At 34.7% G+C, this 24,757-nt stretch overlaps 1 protein-coding gene across 1 annotated transcript in view; it reads left to right on the top strand.

Annotated features, from left to right (window-relative positions):
* The window catches only part of LOC134843952 (uncharacterized), a 72,698-nt gene that overhangs the window by 25,711 nt on the left and 22,230 nt on the right, over window positions 1–24,757 (top strand). Inside the window, exons 2-4 of the mRNA XM_063860330.1 lie at window positions 9,718–10,272; window positions 10,568–10,715; window positions 15,540–15,755. Coding sequence (XP_063716400.1) covers window positions 9,718–10,272; window positions 10,568–10,715; window positions 15,540–15,755 — 919 coding nt within the window. The remainder of the gene's footprint in view (window positions 1–9,717; window positions 10,273–10,567; window positions 10,716–15,539; window positions 15,756–24,757) is intronic.

Here is a 24,757-nt window from a genome sequence, read left to right as displayed (position 1 = left end):
GATGAACACATCCCGCAAAATCCTGGTCTCCAATGCTCCAAAATTACATCTAGCGGCCAACCCGCTCAACACTGAGTGGAACTGTTCTAGCGATTCTCCTATTTGTTGCTTCCGTGCCAAGAGTTGGAATGTCTCGTACGTTTCGTTTCGTTCCTTTCTAAATTCGGATTCAATGGTATCTATAACTCGAGAATACCTTGTTGCAGATAAGTCCAGATGTGGTTTTCTCTTATGCAGCTCATCCTGTCCTTTCTCCCCCAGGCACAAGTACAAGTTGGAGATAAGCACTTGTTCCGAAGCTAGGCGATTCTTCCCGTCTACCTCCTCTGGTAAATCTGTAATCTGCGCTGCAGTTAACGTACTGGCATAATAGAAATTCCTAGGATTTAAACTGTGTTTTGCCACCATCCCCCATTGAAATCGATTGAACCAAAACTCCCATAGCATTGGTGGTTCTGCAAACGTCGAGGGCCAAAACGATGTAATTCCCAGTGGGTTTTTCCCCCCACTTTGGCCTGTTGGCTGCGCCTTGTGAAAAGACGGTTTCGAAGTGTTAATTAAATTCCGTTTGTTAAGCAACCGTATTTCAGAAAGTTAGTCGGAGACAATAGCATAGCTGTCATCCGAAGGTGACAGACACTCCGAAGGTTAAATACCGGTTAGCGCCAGACAGATGATTAAAATAGATAACACAACTCGAATTGAAACATGAACTAAATTTAGATACTATGACAACACATAGTCGCGATGTCTGGACATACATTTCCTACACACTCGTCACTTTGTGTCCAGACTTTCGTGACGACTATATGTACAGACTCTCGCGACTTTCCAGACTTTCTTGACCAATTTTTGCTACATGCACATTTTCGCAATCCACGGCGCCACATTTGCCACTATAAGCCCAAGCTTTCCAACTGAAACTCTCGGCGCGACTATGCTATTTGAGTCTGGATTCGGATGCACTGCGCTTTTCACGGGAAATAAATCACTTAGTTAAAACAACAGTAGGTTAAATAAACAAGACATTTAAATGACAAAAACACTTACCACTTGTCTTGAAACTAGAGCATGAAATGAAATTTTGGGGGTCGTTTTGCGTACAAAACTTTAAGAAAAGGTTCCATTAGCAAAACAATCCGGTATATATGTGTTTTCAATCTGCTATTAGCTAGACCAACGTATTTGTTGAGCATATACAGGACAACCACGAGAATGCCTACATAAGGTTCCAATGTGAAGTATGAGCAATTTTTTCACCCCAATAAATAGAAAGCTAGAAAACAATCATTTAAAACAATCGTCGCGACGGTAGCTCTGGTTCTGCCGGTGCATGTCGGTCCGCACCTGCCTTGTCATTGTCATCTCCAGTTTGATGGCTTCTATCACGCTGCACGCCGGGCTGCGCCTGTTGCGCATCGCAGTTTTTTGTCCTAAAACCACTCGCGACCAAAGTTGAGATGACGCTGCGCTGCGCAACAATCATTGCTGCAGCAACATCTCGTCGTAGGAACAACCATTTCTGTTTTGTTGATTTTTCAAGGTAGCTGATTGATGAGTCAGATTATATTCAATTACATGCGATGATGAACCTACATGAAACGAACCAACAAAAAACCAGGCTCAATGTCGAGCTGATTCTTTTTTTGTCCAAGTCTTTTAGTGCATACGTTTTTAAACAAGTTTCTTAGTGCAAGTATTTTAGTGCCTGCAATTAAACAATTTTTAAATGCATATCGAGTTTTTTATGACCAGTGCACCACAGACTTTCAAATATGCAAGATTTCTACGCTGGATGCTACAATTGTTTCAAATTGGATCATCTTCAAAGTATGTGGGGTGAAACTTTGATCAAATTTTGTTGCTGATTTAGTTGCATCAATGATGACAACAATTTCGTTATCGATGACCCTGAAATGAGAGTCCACAACAATAAATTTTACGCGTTGTATTTGATTGATTCATTTGTGAAAAAACAACAAAAAAAAACACTGCTGAATTAGCTCCGATCAACTCTTAGAATTGAATCATCAGACGCTGACAGACAGCTAAACATTTTTTTGTTCAAAGTTTGATATCGATAAAAAGTTCATTGAAAACTATTAAGTTCTAGAAAATTTGCACGCTTCGACTGACTATTCATTAAATCAAAATGGGCTAAAAAAAAGCTGAGGTTTTTATAAGACTGATCATTACTTTATTAGATGCCCTCCGTATATTCTTCTTTTAATTAAGATGGATGATTTTCAGTTTGGATGTAGTTTGCAACTGACGTAAAAGCAGAAAACATATTAATGAAAGTCCCATCTGCATTTAATGACCGCAGGGACATTATTACACCAGACTACGGGCCAAAAGACCGCCCCAACTATGAAAAAAACTTGGGAAAGGTTGCAGAAAATGTACTAGAAAGATCAAAGATAAAAAAAACAAAAGCAGATGAGACATTGCATTTTTATTCAGTTTTTCAGGCAGGCTGTTTTGTGTATTAATTGTGAATAAACACATTTGATCGATTTACAAATTCAGATAGGTTGTTTTCTAGGTTATTGGTAATGAAAATTCAAAAGACGAGACTGTTCGTATCAGTGCGAAGCCGTGAAGTTCCGACTGTATTTCAAAGTCAATGGGGTAATTCTCTTTATAAAAATGAATACGATTTTCAGAAAAAAAATTGAAAAAGTTATATTTTTTTCGAGATTTTTCAAAAATCATCCCCACACTGTATGTTAAGTAAAAAGGGATATTCTTCACATATAGCAAGGTATTAAATAGTTATGTTGCAAAAAAAATGAAAGTCATAAAAAGGACAAGTTTTAGTGGACAATTACTATAAAATCCGATCAGAATCGAGAACAGAAAACAAACCTATGAAATAAATAATTATTTATTTACTATTTCTTAAGTTTGCTTTCGATTCTCGGATTGAGGTTAATTATTAAATTTGTCTATTTTTCACGAGTATGAACTAAAAGACTTTTTGATCGCACTCCGTATTAAATCTACTAAATAGCATGCCTCAGTTCAATTTGGAACAATTTTGGAGACGGATTAAATCTCCGCTCACGAGTTAATTTTGCCGCGTTAATTGTCACCAATTCGGCCAAATTGACAGTCTGTAAGCCCACATAGTATTACAAAACTCATCATAGGTTAAATATTTTCTTAAATTTGAGCGCAGAACAATAATACCTTTCAAAACCCCGTAAAAAGATAGTTTTATAAAAGAAATTTGTCTGGAGAAAAAACACTCCGAACACTCCGCTCTGCTTATTTCGGATAAGCCGCTCTGCTTATTGATAATAACGAAAGATTCTTGAGATAGATTTTTTGTTCTTTAGTTGTAACAAGACTGTTTGTATCAGGGTGAAGCCCTGAATGTTCCGGTTGCCTTTTAAGGTTTATGGAGCAGTATTAATATTAAAAAAATTAATTTGATAGATTAAAATGAAAATTTTTTTTCCTTTATTTGAGTTTTTTATGAAAAATCCATCCCCCCAAACACAATTTAAAACAAAATGATAAATTTCGCTCCATGTAACAAATCAATTATGGTAAATAGGCTTCTTTCAACCAATTTAGAACGATTTCTAAGACGGATTAAATCTCCGCTTACGCATTAATAGCGCGAAATATATCGCGCTTTAATTGTCCACAGTTGGCCAAAATGGCAAAATTTAAAATTTGTCTGATGAAATAAACCCACCCCGAGCACAAATATTCCGTTACTTTTGTATCTAAACTCGGAACAATGAAAAAAATTGCCCTAACCAATACGATAACCTGTTAACGTTGATGAAAATGTTTGATTGAGAAATTGTTAAACAACAAAAACCAAAAAAAAGACGTTTTTCCATTTTTATCACCTAATTTTATCCCCTAAAACGCTGTGTAAACTCTAAGTGATATAATTTGAGTTTACAAAAACAAATTGCATGCCTCTCAATGTGAAATGATTCAATTTTTCGCTAACATTTTAGTAGGATGAAAAATATTGCGCGTCAATCCTCAATTTGAAAAACAATAGACAATATAGGGCAAAACCAAACCCGTATGTATTTTATGAAAAATGGTCTCATGTGAAGTATTTAAATTTGAGCTCAGAAAATCAATATCTTTCAGGTGGAATTCAAAATCCCATAAAAAATGACTAATTAAAAAGTCGAAGTTTTTCTCCATTCAGAAAACATCACGAGCTCAAATAATCAAAACTTTTTTTCAAAAGTCGGAACGATATTTGTAACAATGATATATTATATGAAATAAAAAGTAAAAGTACATTGAACAGAAGGCAGCTTTAAGGACAAATTCATGTTTTTGTATTGAATTACAGAACTAATTCGAAACTTAATTAGACTGGTTAGTCTGCATGATTTTTTCAATTGATAAAAGGTTATTTCATGTCACTATAGTATTTAAAATGGTACTCCTTAAAATTTTTGGTGTAATAAAAATAATCACTCAACACTTAAGAATCAATAGAATCATAGAATTACCATTCGTTTGAAAACGAATTTGTCTTCGCAAACCAGCGGATTTAGGAGGGGGAAATAAAGACGCTTCTCCCTCAGGAATTCGACCCTCTGCCGACCCAAAGGATCCCCCCTATTTACTATTTTGAGATATCAATTGTTGCCTGACGGACGCTGAAACTTTTTCTAAGAGCGCCTTTGGCGCCAATGCATACTAATTTTGAGGGACGAGCGCGCGCCGAGAAAGCGCGATTTTTTGGTCAACATTTTCCAAAAAGTGCCTAAAAACACCAAAAATTGCCTAAAAAATTGATCAAAATGAGGTCTTCATTAGGATTCGGCAGAGCTCAGAAAATCAATTTGGTCGACAACATTTTTGAAATTTTTTGAAAAAATTTCTAGATCCGCGCCTGCCTTCGCGATGAGCTGCGATTTCAAATGGCGTCTTCAAATTTAGTTTTTCATGCAATGAGGCACGTCAACAACTTCAAAGTTAAATGGATTTAAATCATTGTTTCATTTTTTTCTTCCGGAGCAAAAGTATCTTTATCTTGACTTGTATTTTTCTACACTCAAAACTGTCTGATAACTAAGTCTGAAAAAATGGTGGATAATTAAATAAGAGTTACGCAGACGAATATAAAAGACTAAAATCCTTTGATGAGATATAAAATTCCAGAGGAAAAGAACTGAATGTGTATCTTTTTTGTTTTATGTCAAGTTTGATGTAACTGCATTCAAATCATTGTTGTCTACTAAGTCCGCAGGGTACAATCGCTATTTTTCAGGATTCTTTTGTTTTTATTGAATCATCTTCAGCCGGTTAACATGTTTTTACCAGAGGCGCCATGCAGCCATCATATAAGTGGAAAAAGTGAGCATTAAACAGAAAAATCTCCATTGTTTTTTGCATGGTTTCAACTAAATTTTACCGAACTTCTTTGAGCAGCTCTAAATCTAATTTTTATTGATAATAGATCTTCAAAAATGAAATGCTTCCTTAAAAAGTTTGGGTAATTTGAACCTTGTCTCAAATTGAGGTCAAAATCTGACTGAGAATAACAAGTAGAAAAAAGATTTCGAATTTGCGCCCCATCGGCTGGTAGAATCAACTGAACAGTTTATTGCAATTGCACTGTTTGAGCAGCTTCTCCTGCAATCGACAGGTGACGGGGCCTTTGCGGAAGAAGGCGCCCCCAAGCTATTAGCCTGTACATTAGTAGAATGAGTTAGCTGTCACTTAGTGTCCCACATTTTGTCACTTAGGTGACCCGCAAATCAATTTTTCCCGCATCACCTCACATCCAAGGCTTTCATCTGGTTCAATCTCATTCAATGTCCCCAAGGCTATTCTAAATATTTGTATGAGGCTTGTCTGCACCTTGAGTAGCTTTCATAAAATTCTCAAACAAAGATCAGGAAAACTTTGTAGTTTTCAACAGGGCGTTCATTTGACAATAGAAACTCACTGCTGTCCGGTTAAACTTTTTTTGCAGTCAGGCTAAATTGGTAAATGGGAAAAAGAATGCTTAAAACATAGTTCAATTATTAAAATGAACAAAATCTGCGTTGGAACGAAATCTGGTTCGCACCATTGTTCTACCATATTTTGAATTTGACTCCCTGAACTCCCTGAATTTTTATAACGCTTTCAATCAATTTCCGTAAAATTGATTTGAATTGAAAGTTGCTGAACAGCGCTAATTCATGAGTGATTGCCAATGTGCGCTCGCTATTGACTTCACTAAGTGATAATTCAAATCAAAGGCGGATCGAGGATTTTCTTGAGGGGGGGGGGGTTAAACAAATGAAACTACTGTCGATCTTTTTAGGTGGACCAAACTGATGTTCTGAGTTATCCTCCGGAATCACTATAAAAACCCTATTTTGAGCAAATAATCCACGCCGCAGGCAAAGTTTTGAAGAAACAGGCCAAATGAGCTTTTTAGGCCTTTTTTGGAAAATTTTGACCAAACTTTTTTTGGCCCGCTCCCCCTTAAAATTGGTACATATTGAAAATTGGCACCAACGGCGCTTTCAGAAAATAGAGGGGGGGGGGGGGTGGCGGACGGAATTTGACCCCTGCTAAATAAAGGGTTCCCCCCTTTGTACTATTTTGAGTTATCCATTTTTGGTGACGGACCCCAATTTTTTTTAAAGGCACCTTTGGCGCCAATATATACTAATTTTAACAGGGAGCGCGATTTTCCAAAAATTTTCCTAAAAGTGTTTAAAAGCGCCTTTCATAATAAATTTAACGCCTTTTAAACGCCTTACAATTTGTCACGTCTGCTTTTTAAAAATTTTTGATATAATTTTTGGCTAAGGAATTAAAAATAGGTTGAAAAAAAATGTTTTATTTTTTTTTCAACTTTTATTATAACTTTTCCCAAAATGGATTGCAAAGGTCAAACTGATAAATTTTGCGTCCAGTACCGCAATATATGGGTCAACTCAGTTGCCTTAGTTTGATTAAGCTAATTTTTTGGACTGGATTAATTCGTCGCACACGCGTAACGCTAATAAAATTTGGAAAATTTACGCGGCTTAATTAACCTGAAGCATCAAATTTCGTCTTTTCAGTTGGTAGAAAAATCAAAAGTGTTTGAGGAAAATCACGCGGAGCTTTTTTAAATCCGTTATTTTACCTTCAATTACCTAATAGTTTTGAGTTGAAAAAAATTGTAGAAGAAAAAATCGGGAAGAGCTTATTAGAAATGTTTTCGAAACAAAAAAAGCTATTTTTAAGCAATTAAAGCATCAGTGAAATGTTAACAGATTTTTCTCAAGTCGTGTTTATTGCTCAATTATATACATTGTCTTCAGGCAAAAAAAAATACAAAATTTCATTGTAAATAACACTTAAATAACCTCACAACTGCCTAGCAGATCATCAATGTTTCTACGGAGCTACCAATATATCACCCAATCAGCTAATTGCGTAGCTAATCACAAGCAATGGTTTCAATCTGACTGATGATCACGAATAAACAAAAAGCAATGAGGTTCAGATTGTGCACGAAACTTAAATTAAATCTTTTTATGATAACGCAAGGACTCAAATTATATCTTTTATGATACCGCAAGGCTGAAGCTCATGCTCAGTTTATGTGTTCTCTGAAAGAGTAGCAATCAAAAGACTATACAATGTAGCTAATCGTATCAAACTTGTTACTATATTTCCATATCTGGGGCGATAAATTGATCAAAAACCAAAAAATGCACGCAAACTTTTCAACCTTCTACTACAAGTGATAAATGGAGATTTTTGTTCAATTATTTCCGAAAGTTATTTTACAAAGAGGCGATGCACCATTTGCGATACCTTACAAACAGAAATGCAGGCTATCAATAGAAAATGTTCAAAATTGAGTCTGTAATGATGTTCTATTGAAGGTAAACACGTTCGTAAACAAAATAGCCGGCGTTAAAATCGTCTTAAGAACATCGAGCAGAAATTAAGCTGCAAACACTGGATAAAATCTTGTTCGACCGAAAACAAAAAAAACTTATAAAAACTCTAAATTTCTCAGTTTTTACCTTCGGGAAACATACCAAAGAATATGAAAAGTTCCTTTCTCAAACGGCACGAAAATCCGAAGAAACATAGTGTAAACAATTGAGAAAAAAAGAAAAATAAAAGGTAAAAATGAGATTCAGTTCATTTACAAAACACAAGAAACGTTTACAAATATTGTAGTTACCATGAAAATTGCTCACAGCACAAAAAATCCGTGATGTTGCAAATGAGCCGACACTAAATGGACAAACAAAGGGCGACATTTCTGAACTGAAATTTTCACGTTGAACAAAATTGGTCCTGGCCAGACTCAAATCTTAACCTTTGCCATCCCAGGTGTAGTCGTAAGAATGCCCTAGAAGCTACTATGTTTGATTTTTTTTGTAAGCCAAGCTATTAAAGACTCAACTGACTTGGTTAAGCAAGTTTTTAACCGGAAAAAAGTCTAAATTCCTGTTTGATATCGCTTGCTTATTGTAAGTGGAATGATGAAAGGTCATTTAAAAAGCAACATTACGAGGCCAAACTGTGCATTCTGTGCATTGTAAGCGGATTCCACGACAGGCCAAAATCAGATGTGTCGCGGAATCCGCAAGATTGCTACTGTTCTTGATCTTCTCTGCTGTTTTGGATTCCACAAACAAATACCTAAAACATTGAATCCAGGAACATACAGACACAAAATTCTGCGCCTATCCAGTGCACAGTTTGGACTCTTAATGAAAGAAAATTTTATTTTGGAAAGGTGACGGTGGTCAAAACATTCTGTGCTACTGATTAGTTTTCTAAAGTTTGTCATCAAGTTAAAGCAACGTCGTTAATCAATAATTTTATCCACAAAAATTTTGGTCAGATCCTAGTTGCTCGAGAGCATTTGAAAAGGAGAGATTTTTTCGTTGCTTTAAAAGACTGGCGTCTATGTCACATATGATCCAGATGTCATAAGTCTTAAGTTGTGAAGAATGAACCTAATTCCATGTAGTTTTAAAATTTACGGCCACTTGAAAAGTGACATATGGGAATACTTTATGATCTTTCAATACTCTATCCCAGCACGGTAGCAGGTCGAAATTTCTGCTCAAAAGTACTCTCAACCTAATTCAGGCAAAAGAAAACAGGGTCAAATAGTTGCTGCCTACAATACTCTCAACCATTTCAATCAAGTAGTTTAGTTTACGACTTTGTTTAGAGATAGCTTTTGGATCACACTGGACTGGGCCGTGGTACTAGTAGTATATTTTTTATTAAAAAATATCCAGCCATAAGTCTTTTATTGAATTGAATTACTGCTGCGCTCGGGTAAATTGGTTGCAGACGATGTTAAATTAACATTTTATTTCCTGTACAGTGAAAGTGAGGAATTTTATGATGAAATATGTTGTTAAAATAAATGAATGCGTTTGCAAAAAAGCTAACTTTCAGTTCGAAGGCAAGTACAAAAGATGTACTAGTCAGTGTTTTTCCTCCAGCAGATTTCTGGGCTCGAATTGCGCGATAAAACGGTAAAAAGGCGAACTTGAAGCTAATTCCATTTTTGAAGGGTTCATTAAAATGGTTTTAAATTTACCAAGTTCAATTATTGCGACCTGGTTAGCTTCCTCAAGCATTGTCCAAACATTTCATTAGAAGCAAGGAAAGAAAGATTTCAATATGCACTTGTGTCTTTCAGGCCCAAGTGCATATATTGAATTATAAAAATTTTATTCACAAGTTTAATTGTTTTAGGTTGTGAACTACATTACGGTCATGTGCATCATAATATCAATTTGTACCTTCTGCGCCGGAACACACCCGCTATTCATCGATGACTCAAACTCAACAGAAACATCCAACCAAACAAACTACACTGATACTTCCGGGAGGTCATCATCACGTCTGGAAGAGCCGATGCGTATTTCAAATCGGTATTTGATGTACTTGGAATGTATTTGTAATGCGTGGTTTACATTCGAGCTTGTCGTTCGCTTTATAGTCTGTCCCACCAAAGCGAGATTTGTCCGAGAAGGCGTGAACATAATTGATTTTCTCGCGACCTTCAATTTCTATGTAGGATTAATGCAATTTATCGAGCAAGAGATTCTGGATTTGTTATCGATAGTTCGCATTTTCCGAATATTCAAACTGACTAGACATCATCCAGGATTGAAGATTTTACAGCTGACCTTGAAAGCTTCGGCGGGCGAACTTCTGCTGCTGATTTTGTTCCTCATTTTTGGAGTCGTCATTTTCAGTGCCATGGTTTACTTTGCCGAAAAGATAAACATGCCGGATCGTGATAGGGTATCCTTTTCCTTTTAATTTTCTTTTAAAAGAATTTCTTTTATTTTTCTTTTAAAAAAATCATCTGGAAAAACTGAGAAAAATATGTATTAGTCCAAAAGCATATTGAGCTTTTATTCAAAACTGACCTTTTATTTAAAGGTTTAACCATTGCATTGAATCATATAAATTAAAATAAACAAACCGAGAAGTTTGAACGTTCTTGTTAAAACTCAAACCTTTTCTTATAACTTTCTGTCCCATATACATTTATCTTGAAGCTTTAGAGATGATTAAAGGTTGTTTTTTATTACAGAAGTGTCGTGCAGAGGATGAGCCGTTTGACCCCGACAAACCCCTGGAACTGTGTGTGAAGATACTGAGTATAATTGACTGGTTCTGGTGGAGCGTGGTAACCATGACGACCGTAGGATATGGAGACATGGTCCCTAAAACCTATTCAGGTACTATTTCATTCAAATCGGACCATAAATTAAAAAGCTTCGGTGTTTATTTTTTTCGAATAATCAAAGTATGAAACGTTTTCTATATGTTAAATTAATTTGCTCAAAATTGAGAAAAATTTGCTCAAAATTGCTGAAATTTACACAAACTTTGCACAAGCTTAATCAGGCTCTATGAGGAAAGGTGAAAATTAATGGAAACGAACAAATTACTGGTCAAACAAGTTAATTGAACTAGGACTAATTATGTGAAATAATACAAGTCAAACCCCAAAACCGCTGGAGGTATTCGCATGGTTGCTGTGCATTGTTAAATTAATTCATTTTTTGTTGCAATTTTTGACGAAAGTGACGGAATGTTTTTGCTTATGATGATTTTTTGAAAGATGCATAAAAAAAGCATATAGATAGAACAAGACTGCTCGTATCAGGGCGAAGCCCTGAATGTTCCGCTTGCCTTTTAGGGTTTTTGGAGCAGTAATAACATTAAATGTAAAAAAAAATAAAACAAAAAAAAATTTTCTAAAATTTGAAACTTTTTATGAAAATCATCCCCCCACACGCCATACGAAGTACAAAAGGATAGATTTTGCTCCTTGTAACAAACCAATTTTTTGCCAATAAGCTTCTTTTAACCAATTTGGAACGATTTCTAAGACGGATTAACTCTCCGCTTACGCGTTAATAGCGCGAAATATATCGCGCGTTAATTGTCCCAAATTGGCCAAAATGGCAATCTTTAAACCACCATAATTTTACGAAAAATTTACTAAAATTTACACAAACTTTGCACAAGCTTAATCAGGCTCTATGAGGAAAGGTGAAAATTAATGGAAACGAACAAATTACTGGTCAAACAAGTTAATTGAACTAGGACTAATTATGTGAAATAATACAAGTCAAACCCCAAAACCGCTGGAGGTATTCGCATGGTTGCTGTGCATTGTTAAATTAATTCATTTTTGTTGCAATTTTTGACGAAAGTGACGGAACGTTTTTGCTTATGATGATTTTTTGAAAGATCCATAAAAAAGGCATATAGATAGAACAAGACTGTTCGTATCAGGGCGAAGCCCTGAATGTTCCGCTTGCCTTTTAGGGTTTTTGGAGCAGTAATAACATTAAATGTTAAAAAAAATAAAACAAAAAAAATTTTTCTAAAATTTGAAACTTTTTATGAAAATCATCCCCCCACACGCCATACGAAGTACAAAAAGATAGATTTTGCTCCTTGTAACAAACCAATTTTTTGCCAATAAGCTTCTTTTAACCAATTTGGAAGGATTTCTAAGACGGATTAACTCTCCGCTTACGCGTTAATAGCGCGAAATATATCGCGCGTTAATTGTCCCAAATTGGCCAAAATGGCAATCTTTAAACCCCCATAACTTTACAAAAAATGATCACAGGTGAAATATTTTTTCAAATTTGAGCTCAAGACAACAATACCTTTCGAATGACATAAAAAAGTCCGTCAAAAATGGCTAGTTAAAAAGTTGAATTTTGTCTGAAGAAAAAAAAATCCCACCCCGAGCACAAATATTCCATTACTTTCGTATCGAAAGTCGGAACAACAACATAAATTCTAGCTAGCATTCAAAAATAGATAACAATTCAACTAGCAAGCTGTCTATAAACGGTTCGAAAAATTTTTCTCAGCAAGCCATTCAAGCTATTAAAATTATATGCATGAAGCTATTGAAATTAACTGCTTAAACCATCTTATTTGAGCAAGTTGACACTCTGATGAAACTTTGAAAAATTTCAAATCAAGTCACTTTCTGCAGCAAAATCGTTTGCAAAGATTTTCCTAAAGCAACTTTTCAAGCAATGAAACTTTAACTTTTTTAACTTTTTTTTTCGCAGTACGAATCAGTTTGCATATTCTTAGTTTTTTCGGGCAAGCTATTCAACGTTTGATTTTCAAAAACTTTTCAAGTCATTTCATAGAGCAAATTAGTTTGCCACAGTATAAGTCTTTGGTTCCCAAGCTTATCACCCCGTGTTTTGTAACCCCCTTTTTCTTAACCCCCTCTCATATAACCCCAAAATCGTTGTTGTCTTGTTTTTTCGTTAAAGGTCATACTCGTGGCCTGATACCACTAGCATTTGTTTGTCTTTCGAAGATAAAGTAAAATGGAATGATGCTTCAAACATTATATCTGATCTGATAGAGTGAAATGCCTAAATTGCTTGCCTAAAAAGACTTGGTGTCCCACTCTTTAACCCTACGATATTTAACCCCCTCTGTTTACACCCCCTATATCATAACCACGTAACATGATAACCCCACAACAATTTAACCCCCTTTTAATGACGATAATTTGTGTCAAATTCAGTCCTTTTTATAAGTACAGGAGTAGTCCAATTAAGCTTACTAATTGAGGCCTGAAAAGCTAGTCTTAATTCACTTGGTTAAAGAAATAGGCAGTATGATTTTTTATAAAACTCACAAACGTCTTTTGTTGCCTTCAATTAGCACCATGTAGGTTATCTCTGTTTTAAACGCGTGAGTGAGGGATTATTTCGAAATGCAATTGTTTTTGGGATGCTAGAGGAATCAAGTGAATTAAGACTAGCTTTTCAGGCCTCAATTAGTAAGCTTAATTGGACTACTCCTGTACTTATAAAAAGGACTGAATTTGACACAAATTATCGTCATTAAAAGGGGGTTAAATTGTTGTGGGGTTATCATGTTACGTGGTTATGATATAGGGGGTGTAAACAGAGGGGGTTAAATATCGTAGGGTTAAAGAGTGGGACACCAAGTCTTTTTAGGCAAGCAATTTAGGCATTTCAATTTTAAAATAACTCATGATAATTTATAGAAAGAATTGCCAATCGAAGCCGGTGTTTCGCAAAAATTTAAGATATTTTGAGCAAACTGTTCAATTTTCAATTGGCAAAATTTTTAAACTTTTCAATTCAATTCCTGGACCAAATTTGTTCGTCAATTTTTGATTTTTTTTTCAGCAAGCTATCCAAGCGATGAAACGTTGAAATATTTTAATTTTTTTCCTACAACTAATCAGTTTGCAAAAATTTTAGTTTTTTTAAGCAAGCTGTTCAATCGATGAATTTTTGAATCTTAAGTTCATTGTGCTACAAAATCGAAAAAAAAATTAGCTACGCTCAGCCAAATATTTGCCATTAACTTGCAGTAACTTTAATTCGGTGCATTCAGCTTAGTGCGCGTGAATCAAGGTTTGCTTCAATTTAGTTTTTCGACTATTCAAATATGTGGCTGTTTGGGCGGTCACGTAACTGAGTAACATTTGTTTCATTTCAAAGTTAATTGTCGCTGGCTTATCCAAATTGGGAAGGAAAGGTGTAATACTTGCCCTTCGAATTTTTTCTTTGGTAAATTCTCAATTTGCTACTTAGCCAAATTTGAACGGAACTTTGTATACAGTGCTGATTTAAATTAACCGGACAAAACGCGTTAAACTTGAAATTTAAAACGCGTTTTCCTCAAATTGGGTTGAGTTTAGGTGAAAACTTATGAAGATAAAACTTGCTTAAAATTTGAGCAGAATTAATATGGTGTAGTTTGTTTTGCGAAATTCGGGCCAAAAATTTTACCGCAAAAATGGGTCATTTTGGCTTTCATAAGTTAATCAAAAAATACGCCAAAAATACCCAGTCGATCATAGGCATATGTATATCAAAGTCAGCCCCTTACGTAGCCCAACAAACTTTAAGAAGGGTATATTCTCCAAAACATTGTATAAGTTGATTTATTTTTGTTTGATAGACAAAAAAGGTCGTTTTTACTATATAAAATATCAACTTTTTATTTAAAAACAATTTTTAAACGGTTTGCAATTTTTTTGGAGAGTATACCCTTCTTAAAGTTTGTTGGGCTACGTGAGGGGCTCACTTTGATATATATATATATATATATATATGCATGTGATCAACTCCTTATTTTTGGCGTAATTTGTGATTAACTAAGGAAAGCCAAAATGACCCATTTTGGCGGTAAAATTTTTGGCCCGATTTTTGCAAAATAAATTACACCATATTAATTCTGCTAAATTTTTAAGCAAGTTTTATCTTCATAAGTTTTCACCTAAACTCAACCCAATTTGAGAAAAACGCGTTTTAAATTTCAAGTTTAGCTCATTTTGTCCTGTTAATTTAAATCAGCACTGTACCATTTGAACATTTTTCTACGTCTTGAGCTCAAACTGATAAATGAATCTTGTCTGTGATCTTTTTTTTGTAAAATTTTGGGGACTTATAAACATCAATTTGGGATAATAACCCGCGATACATTTCTGCCATGAACGCGTAAGCGGCAACTCAGTCCGGCTCAAAAACCTTTCCAAATTAAAAATGGCTAGCTATTTGGTCTCCGTAATACGTTGCTAGACTCTCATTGCATCATTTTGTATTCTTTGTATTCTTCGTGTTCTGCGTATCCCATAAGCTTTTCATCTATCAAACCAGTTTTCTGAGCTCTCCCCAAGCGCTATAAAGATAATGTTGTTAGAAAAATGGTTGCGCCGTAGGCAATTGTACATTTTTTGACCAAAAAGAAGGCATTTGACCCTGCGCAATATATTCTCTCAAAATTAGTGTATTTGGACCAGAGGCGCCTTTAATAGCATTTTGGTCAGCAAAAAATGATTGTTGTGCAATAATACCAAAATGAGACCTTGAAGGCGGTGAGGTGAGTAGGTCGCATTCCTGAAAAATGAGAAGCGCTCGCCAACACTTTCCCCCTTAAATTCGCTACTGTTAGCAATGTTAATTCTGTTCTTGGTTTTCGTGAATTGGAAATGTGGGACATTGAAGAAAAAAGAGCCGGCAATTTTTCAGGAATGTTGGTGGGTATGCTGTGTGCTCTGGCGGGTGTGTTGACAACCTCCCTGCCCATCCCAGTCATAGTGAGCAACTTCACCATCTTCTACCAACACATGGAGGCCAGGAAGAAGCTGCCCAAGAACATCAAGCGCAAAATAGCCCCTGCCACAATGCCGTTGAAGGGCAAGACGCACGAGAAGCTAGAACAGGTCAAGCAGCGGGGAAGAAGACGTGAGTAGTTGGTTCTATCCCTTTTTAGGTGCTTTTGTTTCACTTTTACATCATTTTTATTGTTCTTTTGGTTATTTTTCGTTCATGGTTTTCGGTAATCATTCTTTTTGAAAGACTTAAAATAGCTTTTTCAATTACTTTTTTGGTCATTCAATTAACATTCTGTAGGTTATTCTTTTTCAGCATTCAAATAACATAGTTTAGTGATAGCTACTTATTCCAATTTTAGTTCGAATTAATTTTGTTTTCAAATTTGAAATCGTTCATAGAATATACACGTCCTTGAGGAATTCTAGTTAGAATTTCATTTAAGTTGCGGAATACAAAGGATTTTTTCATTTTTAGTGTTTTTACGTGAGTTTTTGTTTATGTTTTAAACAAAAACTCACGTAAAAACACTCTAAAACATAGTTTAATATCTAATGATTGATGCAGTGAAAACGCTATGCCCGTCCATTCTAAATTTTTCACTCCATAAGCCTATTCTATAATGGTGGCACTATCATTCGCTCCATTTTTTCCATTCATCTATTTTTCGGTCAAGTTGGTGAATTGATACTTTTGTTGTATGCTCGAAAGGACTGCCTCTTGAAGTTTTTAACCTTCAATTTGCTAAATTGAAAACGACTTGGATTTCAGAACGACTTAGCTTGCTCTGTAGACTTGCCTGCAGATGATGAAATTTAATCACTAGAGCAATAATCTGGCTGGGAATAAGTAAAAATGATTCCATTAGCTCAGGCTGATGTGTCAATGTCTTGATAAATATTTCCTGATATATGGATTTGTAAGCTCACTAGATGGTATTTGGAATGCAGTAAAATATAACAAAAACTAGTGGACTGATTTTTTTTTCAACGGAAAAGTGACACAATATTAGATCTATTTGCTCGTTTTTTTTTAAATTGATAATGTACATGATCTCGAAAACTTTTAGATTGGAGTAGTTTTTCAACATTGACATCTAAGGAATGTGTCAAGTTTCTCATTAGGAAAAAATACTTCTTTTTCCATTATTTCTCTAACAGAAACTAACTAAACTATCAACTTATGGTGTTCATTTTGTATGGCGTTTTCGGGTAACTTCAGCTACTAACTTAAAAATGATGCATTCAAAAAAATTGAGATTTGCTTTTTCCATTATTTTGCTTACAAAAAGTGGAATAATTTATCAACTTCGTTTTATGGCGTTTTATGATTATTTCAATGACTAATTTAAACCCTATACATTAACATTTAGATGTAATTGCTGCATGTATTTTGTTTTTTACTATAGCAGCGGCTGCCCTTTTTCAACTAAATCGGATGCACACTATAAATCTACAAGTGACTTTCGATTCATTGACTCTTTCGAGAAAACAGCCCACTCTTAAGAGTCTCAAAGCAACTATGGGAAGGTCCAGATCAACCCCAAGTAACCATCACTGTTTTCTGTCTGACCATAACTTACACCCACCAAAAATTGTAACACAGTTTGAGCTGAGCTTAGACAGGTTTATTTCCCATTTTTAAACATCAAATCGTCCACAAAAATTCGGTTGTCTCTAATAATAATGGTAATAATAATATTAATAATAATAATAAGATTGAATTAAACCCGCAAGGCGAGGATTAGTTGCTCTTAGTCATTGATAACAAAGTTAGTAAAATAAACTTAAAAATCATGACTCTGGATAAATCGAGTATGTAAATGTTTGTAGTTTGTCAAACAAAAACAGGTTCAAATCTTTATAAATATTACAAGTTCTTGAAAAAGATCATAGCCATTCAAATTGTTCGATCTCGCGGGGGTGTTTGACATTTCTGCGACACGGTAAAAAAAAACTGTCACAAATTTTGCTCCGTATTATCATTGGCATTCTCAAAAACGTCTTGTTTCCAGTTAAGTTTGAGTCAAGGTGCTTGCCGATTGTCCAAAAATTGATAAATTTATCGGCAACTCGTTATTGAGAATGTTATTCAGCAAAATTAAATCGTTTTTAAATAATGTCACTGAAATTGGCAACAGCTTGAGCTTGCTTTTATTCATTTAAAAAAATAAATCTGCTCAATCAATTCATGTTTTATGCATCATTTTAAGCACCGTCATTGAAATTTTTCTTTTCGCTTATATTGGTTTTTAGTCGCAAGCCAAACTGGAAATGCATAAAATTTTTTGATAGTATGCAAATTTTAAAAAACGAAACCCGAACAGAGCTACTCAGTGAGTTTGATGAAGATATTCTGATGTTATTGAATTGCATGCTTGCTTTTTTAAGCTTTTCGGTGATGTGGTTTGTCCATGACATTTTGAAATTTCTACACAAACCAAGATCTTTTACCGTGTCTTTTAAAACTATTTGTTTTCCATCAATCGATAAAAGATCGCTTAAAAGGTATCGCTTGTTTGATTTTTAAATTCTAAATTGTTCAAACTTGTAGAAATTGAAATCAATTCTGTTTTCTGCTGCCTAGGTAATTACATTGTTTAAATCTGTTTGAATCGAAGAAAGCTCAATTAAATTTCCAATATTTGTTGTATCGTCAGCATATAAAAAGGAAGGGTTGCCAAAAATTTCTGACATACCTCTTACAATAAAAGAAAACAAGAACACTGCAAAATCTGATCCCTGTGGACCACCAATCTTTATATTGCGGTAATGAGTAAAATACTAACTTTGAAGAAGAGCGCAATTTTCAACGACAATTTTGACGTTGTTTTTGCAAAAATTAGTCTGCGACGCAACAACATTGGTCAAAATAGAATTTTTATAGTATTCTGGGAGTGCTCGAAAAATCAATTCGATCGACCTTATAAAAAGGTCGACAAAAATTTCTACTTTTTTTGAAAATCCAACCTCCTCGCCCCTTCTTCTCGAGAATTTTCTAGAATCGCCCTGATCCCCCTATGTTACTTAATAATAATTTGCTAGCCTTGTAAATGGCTATTTCACGATTGTTTTGTTGGTTATTTTTAACATTGCATTTCCCTGAGGATGAAACGTGTTTTGCTAAATCAATCGATTGCCAGTTCAGAACAACTGTGTTTGAAAAAATGTGACATGAAATTTGATCTTTTGTTGCTGTGCAGATTTGCTGGGCAGCCAAAACGTGAAATCAAGTGACTGAACAAAACTTTTGCAACTGGATTTGCTTCTTGATGTTATAACAGTAACGCTTCGTATTAAATTTAAATTTAAGAGACTCACTAAGAAAAATTTTTTAAAAATGGAACAATAGTTTAATGAATAAGATCTTTTTAAAATGTTTTTGCTTCTTGATTTTGAATGGTTCCGCTTTAAGTTTTAGAGAGACTCACTACAAACTTTTTTTTGTGAACGGAACAAAAGTTTAACAAATTGGAGCTTTTTTAACATAACAGAAAAAAGATATTCGACTAGAATGAAAACATGAATTGCTTTAAATGGATAAAAAGTCATTAAGATATCTATGAAGACAGTACTACCCACAGCCTGATTCTTATGTTCAAGGCAACTCCTTTTTTACAATTCGAGGCTGATTTTCTTGTCGAGACTGATTTATTTCTACCGTGATAGACGAGGAAGAGCAAAGATGAGTAAAGGACTGTTATTTATCATCTCTTGGGTCCCAGACGTTGGGTCTCGAAAAAACGCAACATGGATCGCTTAAAGTCGCAACATGGTTCGTGCATAATTGCAACATGGGTTGCGCAAAGTTGCGACATAAGTCGTCCAAAGTTGCAACATGAGTCGCGCAAAATTGCATTATGAATCGCATTAGTCGCGCAAAGTTGCAACATGTGCCCCACAATTCACACCCTGAATCGGAAGTCAGAGCATGGGTCGCGCTAGGTCGCAGCATTTGTCGCAAAAATGTCTCAAGTTGATTTGGGGAAAACATGAGTAGCAATATGGGTCACACAAAGTTGCAATACGTGTCGCGCATCATAAAAAAATGAGCTATTTTAGCAACGGAAACTTTACTCGGATTTTTTTCCTCGCAAAATAGTTACACTGTTGCAAATCATTCCAGTATATCAGTATTTTAATGCGCTTTTAGCTGCGCCAATATGTTTGTTGATCATATACAGGTTCGCAGCGAGGCCTACACGTTGTACCAAAGTAAAATACAAGCTAGCTTTTGGGGGAAACTACAATTCGCCAACATAGATACAAAAAAGTTTTAAAAAATAACAATCATATCAAACGTTCACTAATCAAAATATACAAAAGTCATCAGTTGATTTTAATAATTAAAAAACATCTACTGTTGCCACTTATCTTGTAGTCAAATTTAGAAAATTTTGAAAAAATAGGTGCAATTCACTCGAATCTCATGTCTCAAAAAAATGCCACAGATAATCGGCTAGAGTTAAAATACATAATCTGAAAACTGTTTATGCTTGAGGAAAAAAGCTATCGGAGTTGACAAAAAATGCTAGCTATACAAATCCTATACAATTCGTTCCTCACATTGTTCATAAAATTCATGAAAGGTATGAAAAATCCGTGACTAGCATTCTTATATACTAATTGTATGACTATCATTGCGCCATAAAAAAACTGCATGGCCATAAAATGGAATAGTATGACTAGCCCTTTCATAAAAAGAAAATGTATTACTAGCATATTAAAGATACTTACGAAATCTTATCGAGCATTAGATGAGAATCTATGGACAAAGCTGTAATCGTGCAATCTCAAAAATGATAAGAAAACCTGAATAAACTACGAGCCCAAGCTTGTATTGGTCAAAATCAGTCGAAATAATTTTCTAAATTGAACACGTTTGAAACATTTTTTGTCAAACACAGTTAAATTGTTTTTTTTCTCGGTCGAAATTTTTTTCGGCCTGAGATTTTTTTCGATTTAGTTTGGGGTCGCGCTAAGTCGTGCAGAAGTTTCTGGTTGTAACTTTTTAATTTTTGAGTCGCACAAAGCCTGAACATATAATTTTGGGTCGCTTAAAGTCGCAACGTTTTTTTTTCGCACATTGTCGCACTATAGTTTTTTGGGTCACGTAAAGTTGCAGCATGTTTTTTTTGGAGCTACGGAAGTCTTGACATACTAATTTTGAGTCGCAATAGTCACAACCTATCTTTTTTCGGTCTCGCAAAGTTGAAGCATATTTTTTGGTTTGCGAAAAGATGCATGAAACTTTTTCAGTTGCACAAAATCACAACATACCATTTTGAATCGCGATGGTTGCAACATACCTGTTTTGGGTCGCGATGGTCGCACAACATAACCATTTTGAGTCGCAATGGTCGCAACATAGGTCCCCGATCTCGGTCAAGATGGGTCTGAAAATCGAGTTTTTAATTACGCATTGTCGCTTTACTCAGTGCTTACTTTGGGTAATTAACAATTTTGCCACGTGCGTGTTGTCGTTGGTCTCTCAGAAATTTATTTAAAATTAAAGGTAAAATTTTTGAACCCTACTTAAAGGAGTCAGTTTTTCTTTGCAGAAAATTTGTCTGAAAAAAACAATATCATTAATTAATTCTGTCACTCTCTTAAAAAGTCGTAACATTATTCAGGACGCGTTAGAAAATCATACACTGTTTGCTTTTTTGTTCTAATTTTGAAGTTTGTGATCATTAGCGCATGTTATTTATCCGGCTATTGAAGCGTAATTAATGACATAATCCCGCTCGGAAATCTTTCTACAATCCTTCGTACCCCAGAAGTTTTGTTTTTCAAGGAAAAAATATGCGTGGACTGTTAGTTCTATTCACACCTGAAAAAAGTTTCTGAAAAAAAAATTCAAGTCTTCTTATTCCGAATTTTGAAGAAAGTGAGAACAAATGCACTTAGGACGATTTTTTCTTCTATCAATTTTTGAAGGACAGCTATGCAGTGGAATTTGTTTTGAGTATTCGTAAACTGCTTGTTCGGCACTTTGAAAAATGTATTATGCTTTTGAAGGAGTTACACAAAATACTATCCCGCACACGAAATTGACCAAATTTAAATCAAGCTAGCTAGTTGGTCATAATTGTCTCGTATGAGATTCTAGTAGAAAAGTTAAATGGATGTTTATTTGCTTCACTCGCAAAAAAACACAAGCGTAGCTTTGCAAATTAGCGCATAGAAAAAATGGAAATGAATAAAACGGAAAAATTCTGTGAGAAAAAATGTTTTGAAAAAGCAATCTTAGAAGCCAATTTAAGAAAAACGGTGATAATCGCCGTTTTTTGTCCGCCGAGAAGCCACTAAGCGACTACGCGAGTCGATGTTTTTTAAACCGAGCATCAAAAAATTCTATAAACACTGTTTTCATTAAAAAAAATTATGAGATATTACGTTTTAAAACTCTTAGCTGTTCCATACCTATCAGCCTGACTTATTTTAAAATTAAACCTCAGTTTGTGTTCTTTTAGCGACACAAAAGAATGACTAATCTGATGAAACCAGCCTAGACTATTTAGACCGAATAAAGCTTGTAGCGGAAAAAAGTGAGCTAAGTCAGAGTTATAAAGTTTACAAATATCACGTGTAAACCAACAACAAACGCAACTCATGCAAAACATAGGCTGAGAAGCCTAGGTTTGACAACTCAAATTTTTCCATATTTTTTTTCTTCAACTCTATCCATACTGAAAAAAAAACAAGTTTTGGCCGATTCTGAAACCCCAGATGCATGCATTCAAATTCTTCCGCGTTACCTCTAGACCATGTGAGAACGATCCTAAAAGTTCTTAAGGTTCAAAAATGAAGCAAGTTGTGTTTCTGAGAGATTTTTAATTGAAATTGTTCAAGGGAAAAATGTAAAGCTCCGGATCACAGGAAAGTTGCTTTTGCAACTGTAAGCAATGACTTTTTGTCTTTGAAATTGCTTGTTTGTAAAAATTATTAAAATCTAAAAGCATAAGAGATCAATTGAAAGCATCCAAAAATTGAGGTCTTCGCCTTGATATAAAGGCAGTCTTCTTGCTCAAGTTTCAAAAAAGTGACGGAATATTTGTGCTCGAGGTGGTTTTTTTTCTCCGGAGTAATTTCGACTTTTTAACTAGCAATTTTTGACCGATTTTTTAAATTATCATTCAATACTTATTGTTAACTTGAGCTCAAATTTAAAAAAGATATTTCATCTGTGATAGTTTTTCATAGAGTTATGGTGGTTTAAAGATTGCCACTAATAAAAATTTGAAACAATTAACCCGTAAGCGGAAATTTAATCCGGGTTCATGAATAATTCAAAAATGACTGTTGAAAATTCGAAAAAATTTTGAAGATCCACTCCTTCAAAGTTAATTTATAAGAATAAAATTTCGTTTCAAAAAATTCTAGGCTTGTGTTGTTAAACTTGCGATTGTCTATTTTGAAGAAATCCGCATTTCAATTTCAACATATTAATATAAGTATTCAGGGGCAGATTTAGGGGGAAGTATTTGTTATTTGTTTTACCGCCCCGGTAAGTATTTGTTATTTTCTAGTTGATATATTTTGATAATTTCAAACTTTTATAAAAAACGAGCGGTCGCCGTATTACGTGTCTAATAACATACTGGAAAAACCAAATAGCTCACCTTAATTCATCGAGATATAACGCGTATTATTATCCCTTATTGGTCAAACTAGCCATTTTCAAACCATATTTTTTCAAACAAAAAATGGTTACAAGTATTTAAATTTTGAGCGCAAGACATCAACAATTTTCAAATGGTATAAAAAAATTCGTGAAAATGGCAAGTTAAAAGTCAAGAAAAAACCATAACGAATACGCATGTTCCGTTACTTTCCTCAAAACAATTAAGTTTAAACATGATGCGAGACTATTTTTTGCTATGCTTTGGAGGTCAGGTCATCATTGAGTTCAAATGGTTCCTTCGTATTTAATTACCTGAATGCAACGTTATCAGACGTCAATCAGTGTGTTCACATTTACTTTCCGCCCCCTCTGAATTCATCTCTCCTGTCTCATTAATTGAAATTCGCAGAGCATTCATTGGTGTTAGAATGCTAATTGCTGCCATCTTTTGCAAAAATCACCGTTCAATGCTTGAAACCAGGGGTGAATCTAGGAGGTTTCCAAAGGGTTTTTAGCATTAAAAAAAATCCGACCCCTTTTAGTTAGACCAAATTAACTTACCAAGCTCTAATTTGGCACCTTAACACCAAAAATTGACAAAAAGGTGGTAAGAATTTTAAAAAATTGTGCCCCTAATGCCGACTTTGATTAGTTGCGTTTGTTTACTTCTGAAATTACAATCTCATACATATATTTCATAATTTTTTTTGCAAAAATAAACAAAATAAAAAATTCGCCAACAGAAAATTTTAGAAGAGAGCTTTGAATGATCGGTACATTTTCAGACAATCATTGACAGTTTTTAATTCTGCAAACAGCAAACATTATATTGAATAGGCACATTTTTGTTCAAAACAATATTGAATGGCCTCAAATTAATTGAAGCTTTTTATCAGTAGCAGCAAGGTGCGCTTTATTGCTTTTCCCAGCAAGAGATCCCTATGTTTTGTCCCAAGTAGCTTCCCTTTTTTTACTTTCCCAATGTCAACAGACCTTTTTCTGACAGGCAAAATATACTACTGCCGAGTGAACAAAAAATAGTTCATGCAATAATTGATTTTGATAACTGTATAGCCTGTGAGGGGAAACAGTAGCGAAAAAGTGGGCGGGATTTTGTCGTGTTACCGATTTAAATTAAATGCAGACTGTCGGTAGATTATATAGATAAGCATTTGAAGAGCAAAGAGAGAGAGAGAGAAAGCACCAATGTTCATTTCAACGACCAGCGGTGGGTTTCTTTTCTTCCAGAAAAACATGTTATCTAACGGATATTAAATGCCGGAAAAAAAAGATCTCGCAATTCTGCGTTCCTAATTTTTGAACCATCGCACCTAAGACCTAGAAATCAATTCAACCCTTTACTCCAGAAATCAAAAGTATAGGAGATATATTTTGTTTTGACGCAGTTCGCAGCCGTCCAAAGAAATTATGTTGCAACAATGGCGCAATACTTAACTGATGAAATGATGATTTTTTATATACTTTCGGTTGACTTTTAAGAGAAAATT

Source organism: Symsagittifera roscoffensis, chromosome 4, assembly GCF_963678635.1.
Source record: "Symsagittifera roscoffensis chromosome 4, txSymRosc1.1, whole genome shotgun sequence".
Lineage (NCBI taxonomy): Eukaryota > Metazoa > Xenacoelomorpha > Acoela > Convolutidae > Symsagittifera > Symsagittifera roscoffensis.
The sequence above is the reverse complement of the archived record's forward strand: the minus strand, read 5'-3'. Positions and strand labels throughout refer to the sequence as shown.